This window comes from Cavenderia fasciculata (genome assembly GCF_000203815.1).
Source record: "Cavenderia fasciculata unplaced genomic scaffold Scf_EU5ZYIE01BBABR-5, whole genome shotgun sequence".
Classification (NCBI taxonomy): Eukaryota; Evosea; class Eumycetozoa; order Acytosteliales; family Cavenderiaceae; genus Cavenderia; species Cavenderia fasciculata.
In genome coordinates this window covers 53,999-77,658 of record NW_004457690.1, presented here as the reverse complement: position 1 = coordinate 77,658, position 23,660 = coordinate 53,999, and the positions used below count along the sequence as shown (strand labels likewise).

Sequence of the window (23,660 nt, the reverse complement as noted above, 5' to 3'; positions counted from 1 at the left end):
AGATTTAAAAGATGATGATGATGGTCATTTAATAAAATACAAAACCACCAAAAATGGTTAAAAGTAATTGTTTAAAAATAAACCAAGATTAATTTAGAAAATCATGATTATACAAGAAAAGTATTGATTGATTGATTTGGCGATTGATTTTGTAAAACAATAAAAAAAAACAAAAACAAAAAAATAGTTGTAAAGATGAAAAATGATTGAATCTAGATATATATGTTGAGTTGTTATATTCCAGAATCAATGTTGTTGTTGTTGTTCCTATTGTTGTTGTTTTTGGGTATCACTCACTTTTTCTTTTTGGAATCTTGTTCCTTTTCTTCCTCGAGCTGTTGTTGTTGTTGGATTATTATTTCCTGTTCTTGTTCCTCCAATATCTTTGAATGTGACAAAGAGGTCAATAGTTTTTGATGTTGTTGTTTACACTGCTGAACAACAATCGATTCTATTTTTAAAGTAGTTGTATTACAGCCTCCAGTGGTACTAGTAGTTGTAGTTGAATTAAATAAAGTATTATTATGGTAACGGTGATAATCCATTAAGTATTCTAATCTATTCTCTCTCTTGTAAATAAATGTCTATCTATCTATCTATGTATCTATCTAATATTTTATCAAACTATTTAATATTTGTTTGTGTTGTATTTGTATGTTGAATAAAAAGATGAAGAAGATGAAGTAGTAGTGGGAATCCAATAAATAAATAAAATTATATATATGCTTTGAGTTTTGAGTCTCCAACCCCCCTTTTTGTTAAAGCGATCGCTAAAGATTGGATGATGGTTAAGTTAATAATAAATACAATAAAATAAAATAGAATTTAATAAAATATAATATAATAATAATAAAATAATTTCTAAAAATATTGTCCCTGATTGAATATAATAATAATAAAAAAAAAGAGGAGGAGGAGGATGATGAGAAGTTGACAGTCGTCTTTTCTTTCTTTGTTAACGCGAGTGAGAGTGGGGGGGGGGGGGGGGGAAGGCAGAGAGCTATAGCTTGTATAGTGGTGGGATCGATTTAATATTGTTGTTGGGTCGCATATAAAAAGTTAACACTCTCTCTGTCTGTCTGTGTCTTGTGTCTGTCCGTCTATAATTTAATCAACCTCTCCCATCAGCAACTTGGTTGGGTTGGTTTGACTCTGTCTCTTCCAATCATTGACATTTTTAAAAAAAAGGTCAGAGGTACCAATCAAAACCCAAACTGAATGAATAGTTCCATTTTTGGCAATCGACCAATGAAATGAATTTCCATCTCTCTTTTTGTTTTTTTTTTTAAACTAGTCCATTTTTACCAAAGAAATGGATGGTTGCTCAGGTTTACATTGTCTGTGAGGAAGAGGATCATCATCATCATTCTGACGAGACCCCGATCTCATCCAAAGGTATTTGTTTAGGTCTGTCTGTGTGAGTGTGTGTATGTGTGTTGCCTTTAATATGTGTGGGTTTAGGGTTAGGGTTGAAGTGAGTGAGATGAGAGAGACAGAGAGTGGGTAGGGTTTCTTTTTCCACATTAATATTTTGGTATGCGTGTTAAATGGATGATAGATGGATGGATGGATGGATGGATGGGCGAGTGAGTGAGTGAGAAGTGGATCAAGTAAGTTTTTCCAACACTCACGCTCACTCTATTCAACTACTCTATCACTCTTTACCCTCCTCTTTCTCTTCTTTTATCTCTCTCTCTCTCTCCCTCCCTCTTCACATTGTTATGTTAAACTTTTTACTGATGAGAGAAGAAATATTTTCGCATCCATAAATAAAGAGAGAGATAGATAGAGAGCGCGCGGTAGACTGGTAGAGATAAAGATAGAGAATAATAATAATAATATTATTATTATTATTATTAAAAAGTCTACTATTAGAGGAAGGGAACTTGGTGATCAACCAACAACCTCATCATCATCAACATTAACATCACCAACATTAACATCAACATCATCAGCATTTGTACTTTGCTGCTGCTTACTGCTGCATACCAACAAACCAACCAACCAAACAACCAACCAACCAATATTAAAATCTTTTGATTAAGAGATAAAGAAAGAAAGATAAATTAAATTAGTCAATATTATATTATAGTTATAGTTTACTATCTATCCAACCAATTATTATTTATAGTTATATTGTTTTGTTGTTGTTGTTGTTGCTGGGAGGACATTAAAACTTACAACATTGTTGTTATGCTACTACATATATATATATATATTTATATTTAGTATATAGTATCATTTAATCATTAATTAAAGCAGCAGAGATAATAATAATAGTCTAGTCTAGGTCAAATCAAAAAAAAGAAATCAAGACATGAAAATAGTTATAAAATGGAACGAACTCGCAGCAGATTATTATTTATTAAAAGGAGTCAAGATGGTTACACAGTTGGATGTTATATGTCAAATATTCAAGATTGAAGATTCCCCATCAAGATATGTTTTATATGTTAAAGAAAAGAATTATTTTCTCTCTGATGAGGTATGATGATAAATGAACAAAAAGGATGGTTGGTAGAATGAATGACTGACAAACAAACAAACAAACAAAATTTTTGATTATAGGTATTAAATGAATCAGAAATTCAATTATCAGATAATGAAAGAGTAGAATTAATGTTGGCACCAATCTATCAAGTAGACTTGGTCATGGAGTTTTTAAATAGTGACACATTGATTAAAAAAGGTTTAATGGAATTGAAAAATCATTTAAAAGTATGATGATATCAAGAGACAACTGACTAAACTCTAATACTAACTTTACCTCTTTATTTAAGCATACAACATTTACAGGGGAATTTTTAAGAAAAGGAGGATTAAATATTTTACAATCAATCATTATGGATCAAGTAGGAAATACTCTTTCCTATTCATTGGGTGTTTTTGAATTAATTTTAAAGTCTCCTGAATTTGATTGGTCACAGCTATCAATCAAAATTGTTGAAAAAATAGTTACTCTTTTTGATCATAATAGTATTAATATTAGTAATCCTGCTTTAAAAATAGCGGTATGTCAAACAAAAATAGAATAATAATAATAATTATTAATACTTTAACTTCTTTTTATTTATTATTTTCTAGAATAAAATGGCAAATCATTCACATGGATATGGACTATTGATAGATTCAATTAAAACAAAAAATGAATCTGCCATATATACCAATATCATCAATAACTTAAAGAACAACGATATCAATACTCAAACATGTTCTCTAACACTTATCAACTCTATCATTTCATATTCAAATAATCCTGTTGAAATTTTAGATTATTTAGAAGATTTTAATTTATCTTTAACTTTAAAGGCAAGTCATTTGTTAAATCTTGTGCTAAATAGAAAAGAAAATCAATCAATTTAATCTATCCATTTATTAATACCTTTTTTAATTTATATATTATTTAGGCAACATTAGGATCAACAGATAATTATTTTAAACAACAAATTTTGAAATTACAAATACTTAAATTACAAGCTATATTTCACGATTCGACTACAATGTACAGTAAAGAAGATCCAACACACGAAAAATTATTAGAACGATTATGGGAATTGATGTTCCCATGTGAGGTTTTCAAGCCAGTCGATGAAAGATGGAAATTGATTGGGTTTCAGGGAAAAGATCCATCTACAGACTTTAGAGGAATGGGAATAGCCGGTCTCAAACACCTACTATACTTTGCCGAGTACCATACAGACACTTTTAAACATTTGGCTTTCCAACAACAATCTCTACCTCAAAATATTTCAAGCGATCGTTATTATCCACTTGCAGTTTGTGGTATTCATATTACTAGTATGCTACTAGAACTAATGAAACCTCCTACTAATAGTATGAAAAATCAAAACAACAACAAATAACAAAACATAATAATATAAACTAATTAATCTTTTTTTTTATTTTCTTTCTATTTAGCACAAGATTTAACAAATGACCAAATTGTAATTTATCCAATGTTGTTTGAATCTAAAAACTCTTTGGAACAAATATATTGTGTAGTAATTGAAATATTTGCAATGGTTTGGGATGAAGGAAATGCAAAGTATATGGACTTTAAAAAGGTGATCGTATTTTTAAAGAATCAAATCACAGAATCCTTGATCAAATCATCGACCATCCAAGAATTCAAATCAAACAACTATGTCATCAAGAAATTGGTTGATTTGAAAAAGGTTTTTATGGATAGTCCTCAACAAGGTCCAACTAAAAAAAGTTCTCAAGGTAGACAATCTAAAAGTTTTAATGAAGATAGAAAATGTACGTAAAATGGAGAAAACAAAAATAATGAAAAAAAGATATTGATGTATTTTTTTTATTGACCATTTTTGTTTTCTATTTCTATTTCTATTTTAGCATTTGATTATATAAATAGAAGTGTTGATTCACAACATGATTTATTGGCAACAAGAGTAACTGTTGATGATGAAAATGGATTAACAAATAGTAGTGGAAGTAGTTATAGTTATACAACCAATTCTTGTGCTAGTATGACATACAATAATAATACTGATTCGATCTATTCGTCTTCGGCATCATCGTCACCCGCCGGCGGTGGTGAGAATGGAGGAAATACGGCAATCCATGTAGCTATTTGTAGTCTGCAATATGATATTGTATCACATTACCTCAGCAATGTCAATATGCTCAACATCACCAATGCCAATGGAATGACACCTCTCAACTTGGCATGTGCAAACAGCACCACACAAATGATCGAATTGATTCTCGCTACACCTGGTATCTCCCTTACGACACAGGCCAAGAATGGTATGTTGCCCATTCACCACCTGTGTGCGAGGAAATGGATCACTGAAGAGTTTCACAAGATCATCAAAATCTTTGTTGAAAAGGGTCTAGAGATTGACATTAAGAACCTTGAAACGCTAGATACCCCTCTTCACGTTGCCTGTTTTAAAAATTGTGAAGAAGTTGTTAAATCCCTTCTTCATTATGGTTCAAATCCAAATCTATTTAACAAGTATGTAAAACAAAGATAAATGATTAATGATAACAAAAGATACTAATCTAATTTCTTTTATTATTTATTTTCTAGAAAAGGAGAAACTTCATTACATATATCAATTAGACAAAAGAATAGAGATTTGATACAATTGTTGATACAGTATGGGTCGGATGTTTCGTTGAACAATTGTTTGACGAATGAGTCTTGCGAAGGGTTGGCCCAAGGCGACATTGAGCTGATCAACTTTCTTCGCTTTTGCAAGGACCGCTACAAAGTGCCCGATGACTGCAACTACAACAATCTGTCTAAAAAACCGGTACCTTTGCCCAAGCGGCCGAGCATATCACGTGAATCAACACAGTCGACTAATTTGTCCAACCTCACACACAACAACAACACGACCACATCGGGGTCACCGGCGTCGTCCAACCGCTCGCTGTCACCCACGCCGCCAACTTCGCCCGGTGTGACATCGCCGTCGATTCGCAGCTCGACCACTCCCATCCGCCACACCAACAGCATGATCGGACTGTCTTCATACCTGATGATGGACTCACCTACATCGCCGACTAATTTTTCAGCTTCATCACCATCTCACCATAATAACAATCATAATAATAATCATAATAATCACTATAACTACAACAATCATAACCAAAATAATGGATCGATTAGCCATAGTTATAGTCACAGTCATACAAGTCTACAAAACTATGGTAGTAGTCCCATTAGTATAAGTAATAAGAGTAGTATCCAAATTGGAAGGGAACGAAACAATTATACCTCCCATCACCACAGCAACAGCAATAGCAGTGACTATAACCCATCGAGTAGTCCACCATCTGACCTCAGTATTGCTGGAAACCACACTACCAGTGCCGGCAGCAGTCTCATGAGTTCTATTGTCGGTCGTGGAAGACTGACCAACAGCTTCTCATCGCATTCAACGCGATACACCACCCAACAGAAATTGGATATCATCAAGCGATGTCTTAGCGAGGCAACTATTGTCGTCGACCAAATCACGCCAACCGATACCAAATACAAAGAAAATATTAAACGTGCCACAGAGAATATTAAAAATTGTAAAATATTATTAAATTCTTTAAAATAACCAAAAGTAAATCAATCAAAATATATAAATAATATAATAATAATAATATAATAATATAATAAACTAACAAACTAACTTATAACATCCCCACCACATCCCTCTCTTTAATAATAAATCTTATTATTTTTTTCTTTTAAAAACTATAAATCTAAATTACAAATTTTTGAAAAGGATTATTTATTATTATTATTTCTTCCTTTTATTATTTTATTTACAACAGTATCATGATCCATCAAAGTTTAAAGGGATAGATTATTATTACTTATTCCCTTATTATTATTATTATTTTAAAAAATTATATAAATTATTGTTCTATTATTATTTATCTATTTTTAAAATATTAATGAACAGCATGTTGAGCTGAAGGTTCTGGAAGACCATATTCATCAAGTGATGGTTCAGAAGTTGGAGCAGAGGGTGCCAAAAGATAAGATGGTGTAGATTCCATATCCAATTCATCGTCCATAGACATGAGCTCTTCTTCGAGAGCCGATTCATCTAGAGTATCTGGTGTTTGGTATGCACGTGACAATGATTCTTGTACTTCATTGCTGAAATCGACCATGTCTTGCATATCGTCTTGTAGATTGTCGATATCGTCGATATCTAAATGTTTGAATTGTTGTTTCATCGCCTTTGCACCTTGCTTCATGGCAGCGACCGTCGTAATGGTATCTTGCATGTTTTGAGTGACAAACTTGGTTTGCTCCATATTAAATTGTTGTGTCATGAGTTGTTCACGTTGTCTTTCGTACATTTTCTTTTGTTGCAGCACTCTAACGGCCTTATTCTTTATACCGTTGTATGCTGGTGTTCCTTGACGACACTTTTTCATCTGTTCTCTATATACTGCTATTTCTTGATCCATCTTTCTTATCTTATCATCAATTGATCCCATACTACCATCCAACTAAAAAAGAAAGAACAAGAAAGAAGAAGAAAGTAAGTAAGTAAAGTAAACTCACAAGCACAGCAAGTCATGAACAAGTTTAATTAACTAACTACTTACTCTCTTTGTTGCTTCATCCAAGGTTGGACCTTGAGGAGTCTTTGAAGCACCAAAAAATCTCTTCATTTCTATCTATCTATCTCTTTCTATAATATATAATATTATAATATAACTAACTTTACAAACTATTACACGATAAAATACTGTGAAAGAAAACGTAAGTAAATTTGTGTTGGTTTGGTTGAATTTTGGGAATCAAAGAGAGATTTTTTCCTTGTCTTTGAAGGCAAGGAAATTGAAAATTTAATTTAATTTAATTTTTCAAGCAGTTAACAATACTTTTTTTCTAGTATTGATTTTACACATCTCTGATTTATTTATATCTATATCACCTTTAAACCAAAATACTTTAAAAATATTGATAGATTTATTTATTTTTTACTATTTGACCAAATAATAATGAATAGCAAAGTTACTTTGTTGGGAGGAAGAATCGGTTCATCAAAGACCAGTATGATGGAAAAACAATTGGTTACTTCCAAGATGGAAAACTATAGTTTGTTTATAGTGTGATGTTTTCCTCAAGTTCCTTTTTTTTAAGAAACATTGACCCAAATTATTAACAATAGAACAATAATAATAATAATAATAATAATGTTAATAATAACAAAAAATATTAATTGTGACAAAAAAGTTCAAAGAAATCAATTTCAAAAGTTACCTTGTCGGGAAGAGTCGACTCTTCTAGGCCAGTGATCCACTTGTGGATAGATTTAATTTTTGAATGACTCGAGTTGAAATATCTTCACACTCGGAAGACCTTCTGTATTCATCATTCGATCCATCAATAATCAACTCTAACATATTAAATATACAAATGTCTGAACCAACTAATCCTATTGATGCTCCTGCACCTCTTGTACCACTCAAACTTAAACACAAACTTCATGTTGGAGAATTACTTGTCTCAAATGGTTGGTATATCTCTCTAGATCTAGATCTTTTCTACTTTACTAAATTTTTTAATTTCTTATCTTTTTTCTTCTACTTCTTTTAGATCCACTCCACAACAGATTAGTCTCTGTTGGTGGTCATTTCACAGCTATCCTCCAAGAAGATGGAGTAAGTTGGACATATATATATATATATTTACTTATCAAGTATATTGATTAAAATAATCTACGTACTAATTTATTTTCTTTTTTAAAGAACTTTATAATACCATGGATCAGTGTTTACGGCAGAAAATGCTGTTTGGGAATCAAATACTCGTCACAAAATAGGTCACCCACTACCATATAGAGTGATTCAACAATCTGATGGAAATTGTGTTCTCTATGACATACACCGCAAGCCATTGTGGAGTACCAACACAAAGTTGGGAGAAAACGTCAAGGGTAAGGCTCCATGCACCACCATCTTAAAAAAGAATGGTCAATTGGTCGTCAAAGATAGTCTCAACGTTCAACTCTATCAATCCAAGAATCGTACTTTACCAAATGTTAATCATACTCATTAAATCAACATCTCACTATTATAAATAAATATGATGAAAAACAATAATTGTAGGTAGGTACTTACGAAAGATAAAAGTGATGTTTTACTCGATTTTCTATCTTTTTTTATTTGTTTAAACTACGATGAATGCAAATAATTATCTGTACCGTTTGAAGAACGTTTATACAAAGATTGGAAATACAAATTGTGGTGGTCTCGTATACAACAGAAATGGTTTAACTTCACGTTTATACTCTTCAACGACGAGTAAACGAGAAGAATCAAATGATGATGGTACTTTATTGGTGGTCGATACAACAACAAACAAGAAAAAAGGAGGAGGAGGATACATTACAACGATTAGACATGTATTACAGAAATATAACTTTGATCCTCATACACTACCAGTTACAAATTACTATATCAACTATGATACCTATCAACAAAACCAACTACAACAGTTGAATCAAAGTATAGGTGTTGCTAAAAACAAGACCGACCATTTCAATATCATCAATGATCGTTTAATTGGTGAAAATAAGATTAGAATGTTTCTAGAAAAGAATGATATAGACACTATAGTATCGGATAATCAACAACTAAAAAGTGGAGAACAAGAAGAACAAGAAGAAGAAGAAACAACAAAACAATTGATTGATCGTATTTTACAACAAATATCATCATCTACAACTACCACTTCATTACCTTTTTCATCTTCATCTTTATCTTCATCCTCAACAAGATCACCATTTTTAACTTGGTCACAACAAATATTACCAAATACAATTGAATGTAAAGGAGAATCGGTCAAGGAAATAGCAACCAATGCATTCAATGTTTTATATCCATTATTATTTTTATTACAACAACATCATATCAACAATAACAATGACAATAATAACAACAATACAACACCATTTAAATTTATATTTTCATCAATTGTTGCAGTGGATACATTATCATCAAGATGTGAATTAGTTAGAGACAAGATTATGGAGAAATTAAAAGAAACAAGAAAACAATTATATCATTCAATGGTAACAACCGATTCACCATTATACAAAGATTTAACAAAATTCAACAACAATAACATTGGTGAAAGACAAGATAATTTATACATTTGTCAAATACTGATGACCTCAAAACAAACATTACAAGTTTGTATATCAAAGGTTGGACAAGATAGTGATCTAGGATGGACACTTCCACTACCATTTGAATTGGGTGTAGCACCATTACCAGAATCAAAAATTCCACCATCAAGAGCCTATATTAAATTACTGGAGGCTCTTATTCTAACTGGACGTATTCCAGGTCCAGGTGATAAATGTGCAGAGTTGGGTAGTAGTCCTGGAGGTTGGACCGCACTATTGCTGTCGCTAAACAAACCAGATAATATTTCATTAGAGAGTGTTGATCGATCACCGTTGGACACGAATCTAACAAAGAAATACAAACCACCAGTACTCACACACAGTATTGGTAATGGAGCTGTTTGGTTACCAAAGTCACCTGTTTCATGGTTGTTCAACGATATGTCTATACCACCTGAAAAGAGTTTAGAAGTACTAGACAATTGGATTGCAGGTGGACATGTCACAGACACCTTTTTATGGACACTCAAATTTGTTGGATCACACGCAGACCCAACGACTTATAAAAAGGCAATTGATAAAACACATCAAATCATGTCCAAACATAATAGTAAAGTTAAAAATTATATAATACGTCATCTTTTAAATCATGGTAATGAATTAATTATCATTGGTAAATTAAATTAAAAAGAGAAATAAATAAAAAAGAGAGAGAAAAAGTCTATTTATATAGAATCAGATCTACAAATACATTAATCTGACTCTATATTTTCGTATTAAATTTTTAGGATTGAATGAAAAGGTAAAACATATAAATAAATATAATAATATTATTAATATACTTAATAATATTATTATTAGTTTAATGTTGAAAGAGTAATTTTATTGGTATGTATTGCGTCCTTTAAAAACCAATCAATCCATGGTTATAATTAAAAATGATAGATTAATATAAATATTAATACTTTTAATTCTTTTTTAGACCCCAATTAAAAGATATTTATCGACAACTAAAATTGACAATGAATTCATCACTCAATACATAAAGGTTGAGAGTGATGGAAAAACTTTGACAACTGATCCAAGAGCCGTTAGTCAAACAACTTCTAGCATTGGTTTTGCTGGATATCCAGGGAGTGGCAAGAGCACCCTTTTCAATGCCATGGTTAATTGTCTTTATGGTGTAGAGAAGTCATACTTTGTAGCAAGGGATGGAATAAAGACAGTAACTCTTGGAATGTACACCATGTCAGACAAGGCAAGAAGTGGTATAAAAGTATCAATCGACAAGGACGTCATGGATATGGAAGGTTTTGACTGCTTGATGGAGAGAAGTTTAAAGATGGCCATGCTTCTAGCTATTGTATGCGAAGAGTTGTATTCGTTTTTGACTCTAGAGGAACTGTTGCGTTTGATGCTATCACAAAGTTCAAGCAGGGTTATGACCTGGTACAAGTATTGGGTCTCCGTCCAATCACCAAACAAGTCTTTGTCACTGTGCCAGAGCCCATAGAAGACGATGACGTACAAGTTGCACTTGGCGAACAAATCGTAAGAGAGGTCTCCAACATACTCCCCGGTATGGTGATCACACCTTTTGCCTTGCCCAGATACTCACTAAAAGAACTTCATAAAATGAAAACCAAAGAGAGACCACTTTCATTCCATCCAGATTTTGTTAACATTGTCAAAACTGGTATTATCGATAAGATCACTCCAAGAATAGAAACCGAGGCATTGGCATCAAAAGCAGAATCAATTCAAAAACTTCTCGAGGCCTACAACAGGTTAGATTTTACCAAACTGGATACTACAAGCTAAGCAATGTTTATTGCAGACTATGAGAGAATGGTATTGGTCAACATTTCTGCCTTTAGATCATTGCATACCAATATTGCCAAATCAAAATCTGTAACCTATTTAACCATGAATTTTGCTGATTTTTATAATAACACTAGCAACATTGTCCAAGTAGATTTAACAAAATCTACATTCTATGTCAAGGAAAAGAGTGAATTGTGGGTTCTAGATTCTAAATTTCCAACAGTCGTAACCATTCCCCAAGAGGAATTAATCTCAATCTACAGAGATCAATTCGACTCCAAGCATACTGACCTAGTCGCCAAACTTGCAATCGCCGGACAATTGGATAAAAGCAAAAAAGCATTTCAAGAGTGTGTTCAATCAGTCAACGATAGAGCAAAGTCAAAACTTACAGTCTACATTGGCGGTTTGGAATTTGGTGACACCCATGTACCAGGAAAAGAATATTTTATCGATCGTCAAAATGCTGACCTTGTCAAATTCCAAAAGGCCGTTCAATTGTCGCCAGATTACACTCCATTCTACAAACACTACGATGCAGAGGTTCCCTTGATTAAAAAGAAATGGGAGGACCAAGAAAAACGAGCACAGTGGAAGGCTCCAGTACAAACTCATGGTGACCGAAAATGTGAGGGTGGACATTCCTTGGTAGATCATGTCAGTTGTTCATCATGTCAAGGTTATTTGTATTGGGTTGATGGTCTCTCCTCAACTGCAATGTGTCGAAATTGTGGAAGAAAACAATCACTCGCTACTCCAAAATTGGTTTGTCGTGGTTGTGGTAAACCTGCTATATGTATTGCTTTGCTTCAACCTGCATTCAATCCATAAATAGATAGTTTATATATCCCTTTCAATGTAATAGCTTATTAAATATTAAAAATCAAATCAAATAAAAATGAATACCAAACAAAATAATATCTTTTTAAAAAATGATTTATTATTAATTGTTGTTGTTGTTGTGAAATTTCTTCTTTTTCTTAGATATCGTGTAAAGCTTCCCAAACGGCACTGTTACACTTGAAACCACTACCAAAAGCAAGTTGGAAAGCACGTTCACCACGCTTGACATGGTGTTGCTTTTCGATATAGTTGAGTTCGTACCAGATAGATGAAGACGAGGTGTTACCGTAACGGTAGAGGGTGGCACGTGATGGTTCGACATCGCGTGGAGTGAGGTTGAGGTTTTGCTCAAGACCGTCAATGACGGCACGACCACCAGCGTGAATACAAAAGTGTTGGAACGCCTTTTTAAAGTTTGGAACGTATGGTTGAATCTTTTTAGACGAAAGCTTACGTTGACACAAATTTAAAAAGAATTTGATTTGTTCACTCCATGGCAACACCATTGGACCGAGAATAGTAAGATTGGTCTTGAGAGCGTCTCCGACAGCTACCAACAAATTACGACCAGTTGCAAGACGTACACCACGGTTACCCTTATCATCTTCCATTTGGAAGACTGCTTGATAAGAATCATCTACGCAAGCCTTGGTAACACGAACCGATGCAATCAACTTGTACTTTCCAGTCCAATAATACTTTGGTTTGTTTGAAAGCATAATTGCTGCTCCTCCCATTCTAAATAATGTATTTGTTACCAACATTGACTAGAAATAATTAAAAATAAATAAAAATTATTAGTATCATTCATTGTAAAATCTTTTTCTTTCTATTTCTTTTTCTTTTTTGTTTTGCTTACTCTATCATTTCCACGATACCAATTTTGAGTAATATTTTCAGTAGATAGGACAACGGCAACAGCGTTTTTGTGAACTTGAAGGAGTTGTTTGGCAAGATCGATCGAGATGACACCGGCAGAACAACCCATACCAGCCAAATTGTAAGAGAGACAGTCGTGACGCATCTTGTATTTGTTCATCATCATGGCGGCAAGAGATGGGGTTGGGTTAAAGAGAGAGCAGTTGACAATGAGGATATCAATGTCTTGTGGCTTTATCTTGGTCTTGGCAAAGAGGTCGTCGAGACAACCCGACAAGACGAGCATGGCTTCTTCACGAGCCGATGCCATACTAGTGTCTGGTTGCTCCTTGGTGATACCGCCTGGGAAGTAGGTGTCATTGCCCAAACCGGTACGATACAACAACTTCTTTTGAAAGTCGATTGACTCTTGTTCGAACCATCCAACCTGTTCAGTATGCTTGCAAAAGAACTCGTGGGTGATCTTGTATTGTTCGGGTGGTTGGAAGACGGCAAAGTCTACTAGGTATACTGGACGACGACGCTTTGACATGACGACCGAGATGACGAGTACCAACAACATCAGTGTGAGGAATGCTACCGAGATGATCAAGTAGATGGTCTTGGGTTGTGACTCAAACTCTTGTAAAACCATCTCGCTAAACTTGTAAAAGACGTCAACAAAGAGATCCGACTTGCCATAGACATAGTAGAGGTTGACAGCGATAACAGGCACGAGAATCATAATCATGCTGAGTATCGTGTTGCTACGCCACACACCGTATCCTCTCTTTACCTCTCCCAAGTTGGCCTCTCTTTCTGGGTAGTAGTAACTCTTCATATCCTCTTCTTCTTGTGGTGTTGTTGCTGCTGAAGCTGCACCTGATGCAGTCTTGGCAGTTGTTGGTTTGGCTGCTCCATTATCTTTCTTTTCTTCTGTCATTTTGTAAGTTGATGTGTTATTGTTGTTGTACTACTATCAATCTATATATGATTTCTGTTCTGTCTACTAACTATAGTACAAACGAACGCAATTACAATAACTCTAAACTATCTATCTTTTTCGAAAACACAACGAACAAATTAATTGGACGATAACTTTGGTTGCTGAGGTGGAGAAGCGGAAGTTGCTGCTTCTTTTTTTCTAGATTTTTTTAATTTTTTTTAATTTTTTAAAAAACGTTGCGTTAATTAAAACTGGTTTAGTTATAAATTAAACTATAAATATGGATCTAATAAATAAAGAAAGAAAGAAAACCTTAAAGTTGGAGAAAGAAATGAAAAAAAAAGAAAGGAATCACTTACAAATAGTAGTGTGAATTGAGGGGTGGATGAAATTTTAAAACAAAGACAAATAAATATCCCTGTTTTCCCAAGAGATAATATCCATCAAACGATGTCTATCCTTGTGGTATTAAAAAAAAAAAAAAAAATCTTCCCTCTCATCATTTCTTTCTTTTTTTAGTGTTCAACCAGTTCGATATCGCATCACACACATATTTCATTCTTTACTATTCTTCATTATTAATATATATATATTGATTGATAAGAAAAATCTTCACCACAACTATTAGATGACATAGAAAAGAATACTAACTAACGAATACAAAAGAACTACTAGCCATAGCAAAACAGTCAAACTTGAATGGAACCAAATGATAAATATAATCCAGGTCTTGAGAGTGCATCTTACTCCGTTTTGAAGCAGTGCTATGCAACATCTTTCACATTTTCCTATATACTTAAAATAGATGGAAATAACAAAAAAATAGGAACTTTATTTAGGGGTGGTAATAGGATCGTGCACCTGCAAAATGCCAAAGTCGGTTGTTCCCGGTTGCCCAAACACGAAACAACCAAATGTCCCTAATCATAATAGAGTATCATCATCTCATGTTATCATTGTAAAAGTCTGGCTGAAGAAACTCAAGTATGTAGTATCATAACTAGTTATTCTATTCTTATTCAATCATCTTTAGATGATTCAAAAGACACACAAGAAATGAAATAAAGATCAAAGTTTCATTTAATAAATCTTTTACCAAAGGTTATTCTTTCTTATTTTGCCGAATGCATATAAACCGGTGAAGTTCCTTTCTTTAATTGATATTTGTTTCAAAAAATCAATTTAAAATTTAATTTTAATTTGGTATGATTCAATGCACCAGACTAAAATCCACCCCATTGATTAATCATACCTTATAATAATAATCACTAATCTTCTTTTGACTAAAAGATATAAAAAAGAAGAAGAAGAAAAGAATGAAGAGGATGTTTGATACATTAAATGAATCATTAAAGAATGATGGAGTTTGTGTAGTAGCAGCATCATCAATGACATGTGCAACCGTTGGACTAACAGTGCTTACAGTTGATTCATTGCGTTTCCTATCTCTTCTTCATCGAAAGTTTAATAATGATAGATTACAACTACTCAACAATAGAATCAATATTCAATCAATCCTAGATACTTCATTTGTAGCAAACTCTAATCCATCTACATCATCGACATCTACATCATCACCATCATTAAAGTTACCAACATTATTAAAGGAAACTGAATTTATTCGAAATGATAAGAATTGGAGAGTTGAAAAGATACCTGGTGTATTGATGGATAGAAGGTGTGATATTGTTTGTTTGGATGTAACATCAAAGTACAATCTATTAGAGTGTATAAAGAGTGGTGCCAATGGAGTACAAGTAGACTTTGACGATGGGTATGCTCCCACCTGGGACAATGGGTTACGTGCACACTCTAATATTAACGAATTGGCCAAAGAGTGTTTTCAAGAGACTGACGCTCTCCTCATTATGCGTCCACGTTCACTCAACCTCGATGAATGTCATGTACTGGTCGACGGACAACCTGTAGCCGGTGCATTGTTTGACTATGCCATGTTTATGTTTCACAATGGTCGTGCACTTGCCAGTCAGGGCCGCGGTCCATTCTTTTACCTACCAAAGTTGGAAAACCATCGCGAAGCAATATGGTGGAATGGAGTAATCGTCTATGGTGAGCAACTTCTCAACTTGACTCATGGAACTAGCAAAGTCATCGTTTTGATTGAAAATATCTTGGCAACCTTTGAAATGGAGGAAATCATCTATTACTTGCGTGACTATATCGTTGCACTCAATACCGGTCGTTGGGATTACATCTTTTCATTTATTAAAAAGTTTGGACAGTCTACTCAACACATCTTCCCAGACCGGTCGTGTATGGGTCTCGACCAGCCATTCCTAGCATCCTACTATCGTCTGCTCGTCGATGTTTGTCACCGTCGTGGATGTCTTGCAACTGGAGGGATGGCACCACAATACCCATCATCGACCACCCATCTATCGGCCGAAGAACTGGCACTGGTTACCAAAGGTAAAGAAACAGAAGCTGCCATGGGATTTGACGGAGCATTAGTTGCCTATTATCAAGCAGTCTCTCTTTGCAAAGAAGCATTTACCAAGTATTTCCCAACCACCACAAGTGTCAATCAAATGGATAAACGTGTCAACATTGACCATGCACAACTCTACCAAATGGTTACCCAAGTACCAAAAGGAACCATCTCAACCAAAGAGGTTTACGCTTCAACCTATATTCTTTGTAATTATATTTTATCTTGGATTCGTGGTCAAGGTGCATTACCTCTTAATAATATAGTTGAAGATTTAGCTACTGCTGAAATTAATAGAGTATGAGAAAAAAAAAAGAAAAAGAAAACAAATCACATTGACAAATCATCATTTATTTACTTTTTTTTATTTAGGTATTATTATGGAAATGGATAAAATATCATTCAAAAACAACAGAAGGTTATGTTATTACATTTTCATTGGTTAGATCATTTATGGATCAGATTACACAAAAAATGTATATGAACATTAGAGAAAAAGAGTATTTGGATCAAGCCATCACCATCCTATTGACAAGTCGACCATGTATAGATTTTATGCCATCCATTCTTTATCCATTTATTACAACCATTTATAAACCAGTTGCCAAACTTTAAATAGTCATAGTATGGTCTAAACAATCATTATATTATTGGTTATATCAAAAAAGAAAATTGTTTTGTTTTATTTATTTTCAAATCATTTGATAAGGTTAATTTTTTTTTTTAGGATTTACAATGAATTATATTGGGGGGTATTATTACTACTATTCTTTTATGAATATTTATTATTACTATATATACAAATTAAATAAGATTATTATATTATGACGGATGGATGGGGTTGATTGATTTCATTTCAATCTAAAGGTTTTTTTTTTTTTGAGGTTTGGGTATTCAGAGGAAAAAAAAAAGGTTTGGTTTGATTGGAAGTTGGTGAAAGTATTATTATTACTGATTATTATTATTGCCTACATTTATGTTGTTTCTCCTATATATTATTATTATTATAATTATTATTTACTTTTTTGTTCCAAGAGTCTTGTTGTTGACTTTTTGGTTATTCTATATGGATGGATGGTTTGCCTTTTTTAATATTGTTTTTTTTTGTTTTGTTTTTTAGATATTAGTTTGTTGTTTGTTTAAACTGGTTGAACTGCAGGAAAAGCTGGAGCTGAAGAAGAAGAATTTGACATTTGACTATCTCCATCTCCAGATGCTCGGGAAGAGGAAGCTTGGCGTCTTCTGGTTTCCTTTTTCTTTTTTATAATATCATTGTAGAGTTTGTTACGGTACTCTGAAATTGGGTATTTTTGACTGTCGTCGATGGGGAGCTTGATGATACGATCGGTCGATGGTTCGTCGGTGGGGTTGTGGAACTGTGAGACGTATGGGTGGAGGAGAGCTTCCTCGGCGGTGATACGCTTGTCTGGGTTGAATTGGAGTAGTCTGCGGAGTAGGTCCAAAGCTTCTGGTGAAGCGTGTGGGTACATCTCAGACAGAGATCTTGGGTTGGTTGGTGGTAACGACTCGAGCATGGTGGCCGCAAATGGTGATTTGATGGCTTCAATATCCTCTGGTGTGGGACGGCCAGTGACCTCGATAATAAGATCCAACTGGTTCATGGTGCTGTTGCCTGGGAACATGGCCTTGCCACCAAGCAACTCGCCAAGGATACATCCGATCGACCACATGTCGACACCCTTGGTGTATTTGGTAGAGCCGAGTAAAATCTCGGGTGCACGGTACCATCTAGTGGCAACGTACTCTGTCAAGACCGGGTTTGCCTCGGTCACATTCTCCAACGACGCAATGCTACGTGCCAAACCAAAGTCGGCCACTTTAACCAAACACTCGCTGTTGAGCAAGAGGTTCGATGGCTTAATGTCACGATGCAACACATTTCCACTGTGCATATACTTTAGAGCTCGCAGTATTTGATAGATTGTATATTGTTTATGTATATCCTCTAGAATATTGGCTCTAATCACTGCATGTAAATCAGTTTCTAAAAATGGTAATGAAAAAAAAAAAAAAAAAAAAAAAAATAGAGTTAATTGTTTTGTTTGAAATCACGCAAGAGTGAGATCTGATTTCAATGATTCGGCCTCTCTCTCTTTGGCAAGTGGTTATATAAATTTGTCGATTCGTTCAGATCCCTCTTCTTTTGTATCTGCTCGTCTTTTCTTTTCTTTTTTTAACCTTGCACGAAAAGAGAGAGAGAGAGAGAAAGAAAGAAAGAAAGAGAACCAATGCTAACACTACAGTCGTACGTAGTAGTAGTAGTAGTAGCAGTAGTATCCCTGTCTATCCTACTGTCTTTGTTGATTGATTGATTGTTTGATTGATACACACCCATATATTCAAATACCAAATAAATGTCTCTATCATTATCAGCTTTAACAACGTTTAATAGTTTGATTAAATTCTCATGTCCATATAATTCTTGAAGGAACATGATTTCTCTAAATGTTCTTTGAGCATCTGTTGCATTTTGGAAAGCATCGAAAATCTTCTTTAATGCTACAACATCTTTTGTCTTTTTATCAATTGCTTTCCATACAATACCATATGCCTAGATGATAATAATAATAATAATAATAATGATGATAGTAGATAGATGATAGATGATAAGTTAGATATCATAACCCTGCCTGCAATCAATCGACCCTAAAGCAATATATACATACACCTTTACCTAATTTCTGTAATACTTCGTATTTTCTGAGTACATGTTTATCAATGTCTTCACTTGATGCCATTTCTATTTATTATAGTAGTTTAATATATATATATATAATATGTTTGTTGTTGTCTTTGGTCAATGATGATACAAATAATACAGTTCACTATTATGAGGTAACTACTAATTACTACTACTACGCTATTATTATTATTATTATTATTTATTATGATTTTGATGATGACAACAGTTATTATCTTTTTTTCCACACTCTCCTCTCTCTGAGCTAAAGTTTTTTTTGGATTTTAGGTGATAAAATGGTTTTTTTATTAAACAGCTCGAAACATCCCCTATTTATAGGCTGCTGGTGGTTTTTTTGATGACAGTTTTTTTCTCATTCTAACACCATGAGATGGAGATTACCCATTGTCGTCTGAGATTCAGCATCATACTCTTGGCTGATCCATCCAATCATTATTATTATTAATAGTATAGAGAGAGATGAGTATTCAATCCATCCATTCTAAATCTCTATCTTTTTCTATTTGTACAAACAAAAGTGAAAAGCATAGGATTATACATGATTTATCACACTGCTACTCGAAAATCCAATGTTTGGGTTTATTGGGTTGTTTGAGTTGTCTCTCGTTCAATCGTGATACCATCGTAATTTTAAAAACTAAATTAGATATAAATATAATATCATCTCATTCAATTCTTTTAGGTGGGGTTATCAATTGATACAATCATTTTGGGTTTGGATGATCCATCGGGGATAAATATATTGATTTCTTTTTTTTAAATAAACAAAAAATAAATAATTAATTCCAATGTTGTTGGTGTTGATAGTTGATGGTTGATGTTGATGTTCTTTAGAAGACAATAGATAAATTTATTATATATAATTACATCATTCCAAATATATTTATATATAGAGAATATTAAAATTTATTCAATAGTTAATAATTTAATATTAATATTATTATTATTATTATTGGGGTACTGTATACTGTTATGTGTTTGGGGTTTCTTTGGAATATGGTTTACATTAATTTACATCCACTATGATTAACTGGAGGGGTATTGGTATGATGAGAGGATTCATTTTGTATATTGAGTGATGCAATATGAGCTTTTAATATCTTTTTAACGCTTTTATGTGCAATATCATTTGGTGTTCGAGGTGGGTCTTCTCTTGATCTAGCAAAAACATCTGCTTTATTTTTTAATAAGCATTCAACAACACAACTAATATATTTAAATAAAATTGTTAATATAAATACATTGAATCATTTTGATTTTCCTTTTTCTTTCTTTTTACATACAGATGACCTTCATAAGAAGCTTTATGAAGAGGAGTGAAACCATTTCTATCAGTTACTTGAGTATTTGCGTTTCTTTTTAATAACAATTCTACAATTTTTACATGTCCTCTATGTGAAGCAGTATAGAGTGGAGTTGCACCGCTTCTCATGCCGGATCTAATCTTTGCCTCTACATTGGCATTGTGATGGAGTAACAAATTAACAATATCAGTATACCCTTCTTGAGCTGAAATATACAAAGGGGTTGCTCCATGATTCTTGGTGGTTCCTTCAATGTTTGCATTATGTCTTAATAAACATTCTACTACTTTATACTATGAAAAAGAAACAATTAAAATAAATAATTAATTATTTAATATTTGTTTTCTTTTTCTTTTCTATTTCTATTTTACTTACATGACCTCTATGAGCAGCAGAATATAAAGGAGTGATACCATTTTTATTGGTAGCTTCCATGTTTGCACCACGTTGAAGTAAACATTCAACCACTTCGGTGTGACCATTGTGCGCGGCAGAGTTTAGTGGGGTGACACCGTTGAGATTAGTTGCCTCAATATTGGCTCCATGTTGGATTAATAGCTCGACTACGCCAACATGTCCCTTTTGAGCGGCAGTGTGCAAGGGGGTCGACCCATTCTTATTTTTGTATTCGATGCGTGCATTGTAGGTGAGAAGACACTCTGCAACGCCTACATGTCCCTTACCACAGGCCATATGCAGTGCGGTGAATCCACTTCTCGTGACAGCTTCCACCTCGGCTCCATTTTTCAACAAACATTCTACGACGGTTCGGTGTCCCTTGTACGACGCCTTTAATAAAAACTTGTTTCTCTTTCGCAGCGACAGTCCTGTAGTATCGTTGATTTTAGGACTGGATCCACCCGATGGAGATGGTCCAACATCAATCTCTTCCATATCCAAATCATCAGTGTTTTGATTATTATTGTTTGGAGATGACATTTGTTGTGAAGAGTTTAATGATGTCTGTTGTTGTTGTTGAGATGATGGGGTCGATGACGACGACAATGGGGGGTTAGTACCATCATCATTTAAATTCAAATAGGTTGGTCTGTTGGCAACACAGCTGCCACACATGCAAGTGGCTGGGTTATTTGGACACGTGATTCTCTTGCTGTCAAACACTCGTTGCAATAATTGATGATGTCCATTCTCGCATGCCCACAACAGTTTTCCTTCCAAATCATCTTCTGCAAATGTTCTTAAATGTACCGTATTTTTAATCACTGTAAATTTCCATGTCTACAAATAAATAAATAAATACATATATTAATCAAACCAATCTTATATCCAATATTATATTATTCTCCTTACAGTTTCCATTTTTAAGGAATCACCAAACTCTCGTTTACTGAGACTCAACCATATTTGTTCGTCTTCGGCCATTTCCTGCCAAATCCTAGAGACACATGTTGATCGAGATAAATCTTTAGCATCGGAAAAAGAAAGAATGTGCATTCGGATTTCGCTTGGTAGAGCCAAAAAGTCAAAGGGTGAGCTATAGAGGTCATTGGCAGCACCATTTGGAGAGAGACCAAGTATTTTCATTTGTCTAGCCATTTCTTCCAATGCAGCGGTATCTTTGTGATTGTGGTTGTTGTGACAACTGCTACTGCTACTGCTGTGATTGTTATGGTGTTTATTGTATCTCGGAGATGTAGGAGAGGTTGATGCATTGCCATTGTTGTTGTTGGATGACGATGAAAATATATTCATAATCTTGTTTGATATGGTTGAAAAGGTTGGCGATGAAGGTGATGGTGAAGAAAAGGAATGTTTCTTTTTCAAACTGTTGGTTGGTGTTGTAGGTGTTTGTAGTGTTTGCAGAGAAGAAGAAGAAGAGGTGTTGTTGCCTGTAGGTACTGACGCAGCACCAAGATTACTATTACTACCACTTCTCTGTACCTTATTACTGTTTAATGATATCGACGTTATAGCTGCTCCATTTGATGAGGGACTAGTCGATGTTGTAACACTAGTCGTCGTTATAATAGGTATTGGTATACTACCTATAGATGTTGACGACGACGACGACGACGACAATCCATAATTACCATTATTGTTATTATTATTATTATTATTCAAGTCATTTAAAGAGGTTGAAGAAGTTGAGGAAATGCTTGTCCAAGGATTAACATATCCATTATTATTATTATTATTATTATTATTATTGTTGTTGTTGTTATTATTCTTATCTTTCATTTGTTGTATATTATATACTATGTCACCTGAAGTATGTAGTAGAGTACAACCTGTATGATGAATGAATTGCGAGAGTTTATTTATCTATTATTATAGGGAAAGGATAAAGATATATAAATATATTTAGGTTCAAGAAAGATTATGAATAGACAATTATAATAATAATAATAATCGCAGCTGCAATGATGAATGAATGAATGAGTTGATTGATTAAATATATATATATATTTAAACAACAAGATGAAGAAGATTAGTGTATTTATGTATGTGATTAATAATAAAAAGGTTTAAAACAAGATATAAAATGATGATAGAAATAAATGATAAATGAATTTGATCAAATTTATAATAACAATAATAAGGTCAGTTGGTTGTGAGCTGCTTGCTGCCTCATATTAATGTACGTGTGAAAAACTCGGTGTTTGTTTGTTTTCCTCCTAGCTTGCAAAATTAATAATTAACTTCCTTTTTTTTTTTGTACTAATTGAATTTTGGCAGACAAACAAAACTAACATGTAATATAAAGAAATAGAACAACAAACCAAGAACCAGACTTACATTCAAGAATTCTGTTGGTAGTTCCAATTTTTAAATTTAATTATCAATCTATTCTCTCTCTTTCTGTTTTTCCTCTTTCTCTCTATCTCTCTCTTTCTGTTTTTATGTGTGTGGGTGGTGGTTTGGTTTCGATTTCTGTCTTGCCGGTCAGTTGATTTAATATTACTTTCTATTATTAAATTATATTATTTTCGATTTAGGATGGATGAGGAAGAAGAGGAATAGTAAAAGGTAGATTCAGATGCTGATGAATAATAATAATAATAATATTGTTTTCTTGGTCTTTTCGATTTTTTTTGTCAGTCACAAGCTGCAGCTTTTCAAAACAGTATATAAA

At 33.6% G+C, this 23,660-nt stretch overlaps 9 protein-coding genes across 9 annotated transcripts; 5 read left to right on the top strand and 4 right to left on the bottom strand.

The window, feature by feature from the left end:
• Window positions 1-580: 580 nt before the first annotated feature.
• On the top strand, window positions 581-3,035 carry DFA_08987 (uncharacterized protein; the record flags this gene model as incomplete). The annotated part of the gene is made up of 5 exons (XM_004354797.1): window positions 581-600; window positions 1,295-1,415; window positions 1,865-1,960; window positions 2,569-2,718; window positions 2,781-3,035. The coding sequence occupies 5 exons, from the start codon at window positions 581-583 to the stop codon at window positions 3,033-3,035; spliced, it is 642 nt and encodes a 213-aa protein (XP_004354849.1).
• A 55-nt stretch (window positions 3,036-3,090) lies between these two features.
• On the top strand, window positions 3,091-6,080 carry elmoD (ankyrin repeat-containing protein; the record flags this gene model as incomplete). Its single annotated transcript, XM_004354796.1, has 7 exons — window positions 3,091-3,309; window positions 3,408-3,834; window positions 3,919-4,260; window positions 4,357-4,770; window positions 4,930-4,981; window positions 5,057-5,154; window positions 5,548-6,080. 7 exons carry the CDS (start codon window positions 3,091-3,093, stop codon window positions 6,078-6,080), a joined length of 2,085 nt encoding a protein of 694 aa, XP_004354848.1.
• A 340-nt stretch (window positions 6,081-6,420) lies between these two features.
• Window positions 6,421-7,155, bottom strand: vps60 (SNF7 family protein; the record flags this gene model as incomplete). Its single annotated transcript, XM_004354795.1, has 2 exons — window positions 6,421-6,990; window positions 7,090-7,155. The coding sequence occupies 2 exons, from the start codon at window positions 7,153-7,155 to the stop codon at window positions 6,421-6,423; spliced, it is 636 nt and encodes a 211-aa protein (XP_004354847.1).
• A 751-nt stretch (window positions 7,156-7,906) lies between these two features.
• On the top strand, window positions 7,907-8,548 carry DFA_08984 (uncharacterized protein; the record flags this gene model as incomplete). The annotated part of the gene is made up of 3 exons (XM_004354794.1): window positions 7,907-8,003; window positions 8,087-8,151; window positions 8,459-8,548. The coding sequence occupies 3 exons, from the start codon at window positions 7,907-7,909 to the stop codon at window positions 8,546-8,548; spliced, it is 252 nt and encodes an 83-aa protein (XP_004354846.1).
• Window positions 8,549-8,669: 121 nt separating this feature from the next.
• On the top strand, window positions 8,670-12,275 carry DFA_08983 (uncharacterized protein; the record flags this gene model as incomplete). The annotated part of the gene is made up of 5 exons (XM_004354793.1): window positions 8,670-10,235; window positions 10,482-10,508; window positions 10,603-10,888; window positions 11,077-11,407; window positions 11,498-12,275. 5 exons carry the CDS (start codon window positions 8,670-8,672, stop codon window positions 12,273-12,275), a joined length of 2,988 nt encoding a protein of 995 aa, XP_004354845.1.
• A 149-nt stretch (window positions 12,276-12,424) lies between these two features.
• Window positions 12,425-14,088, bottom strand: cutA (fatty acid elongase 3-ketoacyl-CoA synthase; the record flags this gene model as incomplete). The annotated part of the gene is made up of 2 exons (XM_004354792.1): window positions 12,425-13,054; window positions 13,147-14,088. 2 exons carry the CDS (start codon window positions 14,086-14,088, stop codon window positions 12,425-12,427), a joined length of 1,572 nt encoding a protein of 523 aa, XP_004354844.1.
• A 1,319-nt stretch (window positions 14,089-15,407) lies between these two features.
• Window positions 15,408-17,155, top strand: masB (malate synthase; the record flags this gene model as incomplete). Its single annotated transcript, XM_004354791.1, has 2 exons — window positions 15,408-16,838; window positions 16,913-17,155. The coding sequence occupies 2 exons, from the start codon at window positions 15,408-15,410 to the stop codon at window positions 17,153-17,155; spliced, it is 1,674 nt and encodes a 557-aa protein (XP_004354843.1).
• A 524-nt stretch (window positions 17,156-17,679) lies between these two features.
• erkB (extracellular response kinase) lies at window positions 17,680-19,299 on the bottom strand (the record flags this gene model as incomplete). The annotated part of the gene is made up of 3 exons (XM_004354790.1): window positions 17,680-18,545; window positions 18,893-19,112; window positions 19,228-19,299. The coding sequence occupies 3 exons, from the start codon at window positions 19,297-19,299 to the stop codon at window positions 17,680-17,682; spliced, it is 1,158 nt and encodes a 385-aa protein (XP_004354842.1).
• Window positions 19,300-20,041: 742 nt separating this feature from the next.
• On the bottom strand, window positions 20,042-22,765 carry DFA_08979 (WD40 repeat-containing protein; the record flags this gene model as incomplete). The annotated part of the gene is made up of 5 exons (XM_004354789.1): window positions 20,042-20,090; window positions 20,268-20,468; window positions 20,546-20,859; window positions 20,942-21,805; window positions 21,878-22,765. 5 exons carry the CDS (start codon window positions 22,763-22,765, stop codon window positions 20,042-20,044), a joined length of 2,316 nt encoding a protein of 771 aa, XP_004354841.1.
• Between the last annotated feature and the right edge of the window lie 895 nt (window positions 22,766-23,660).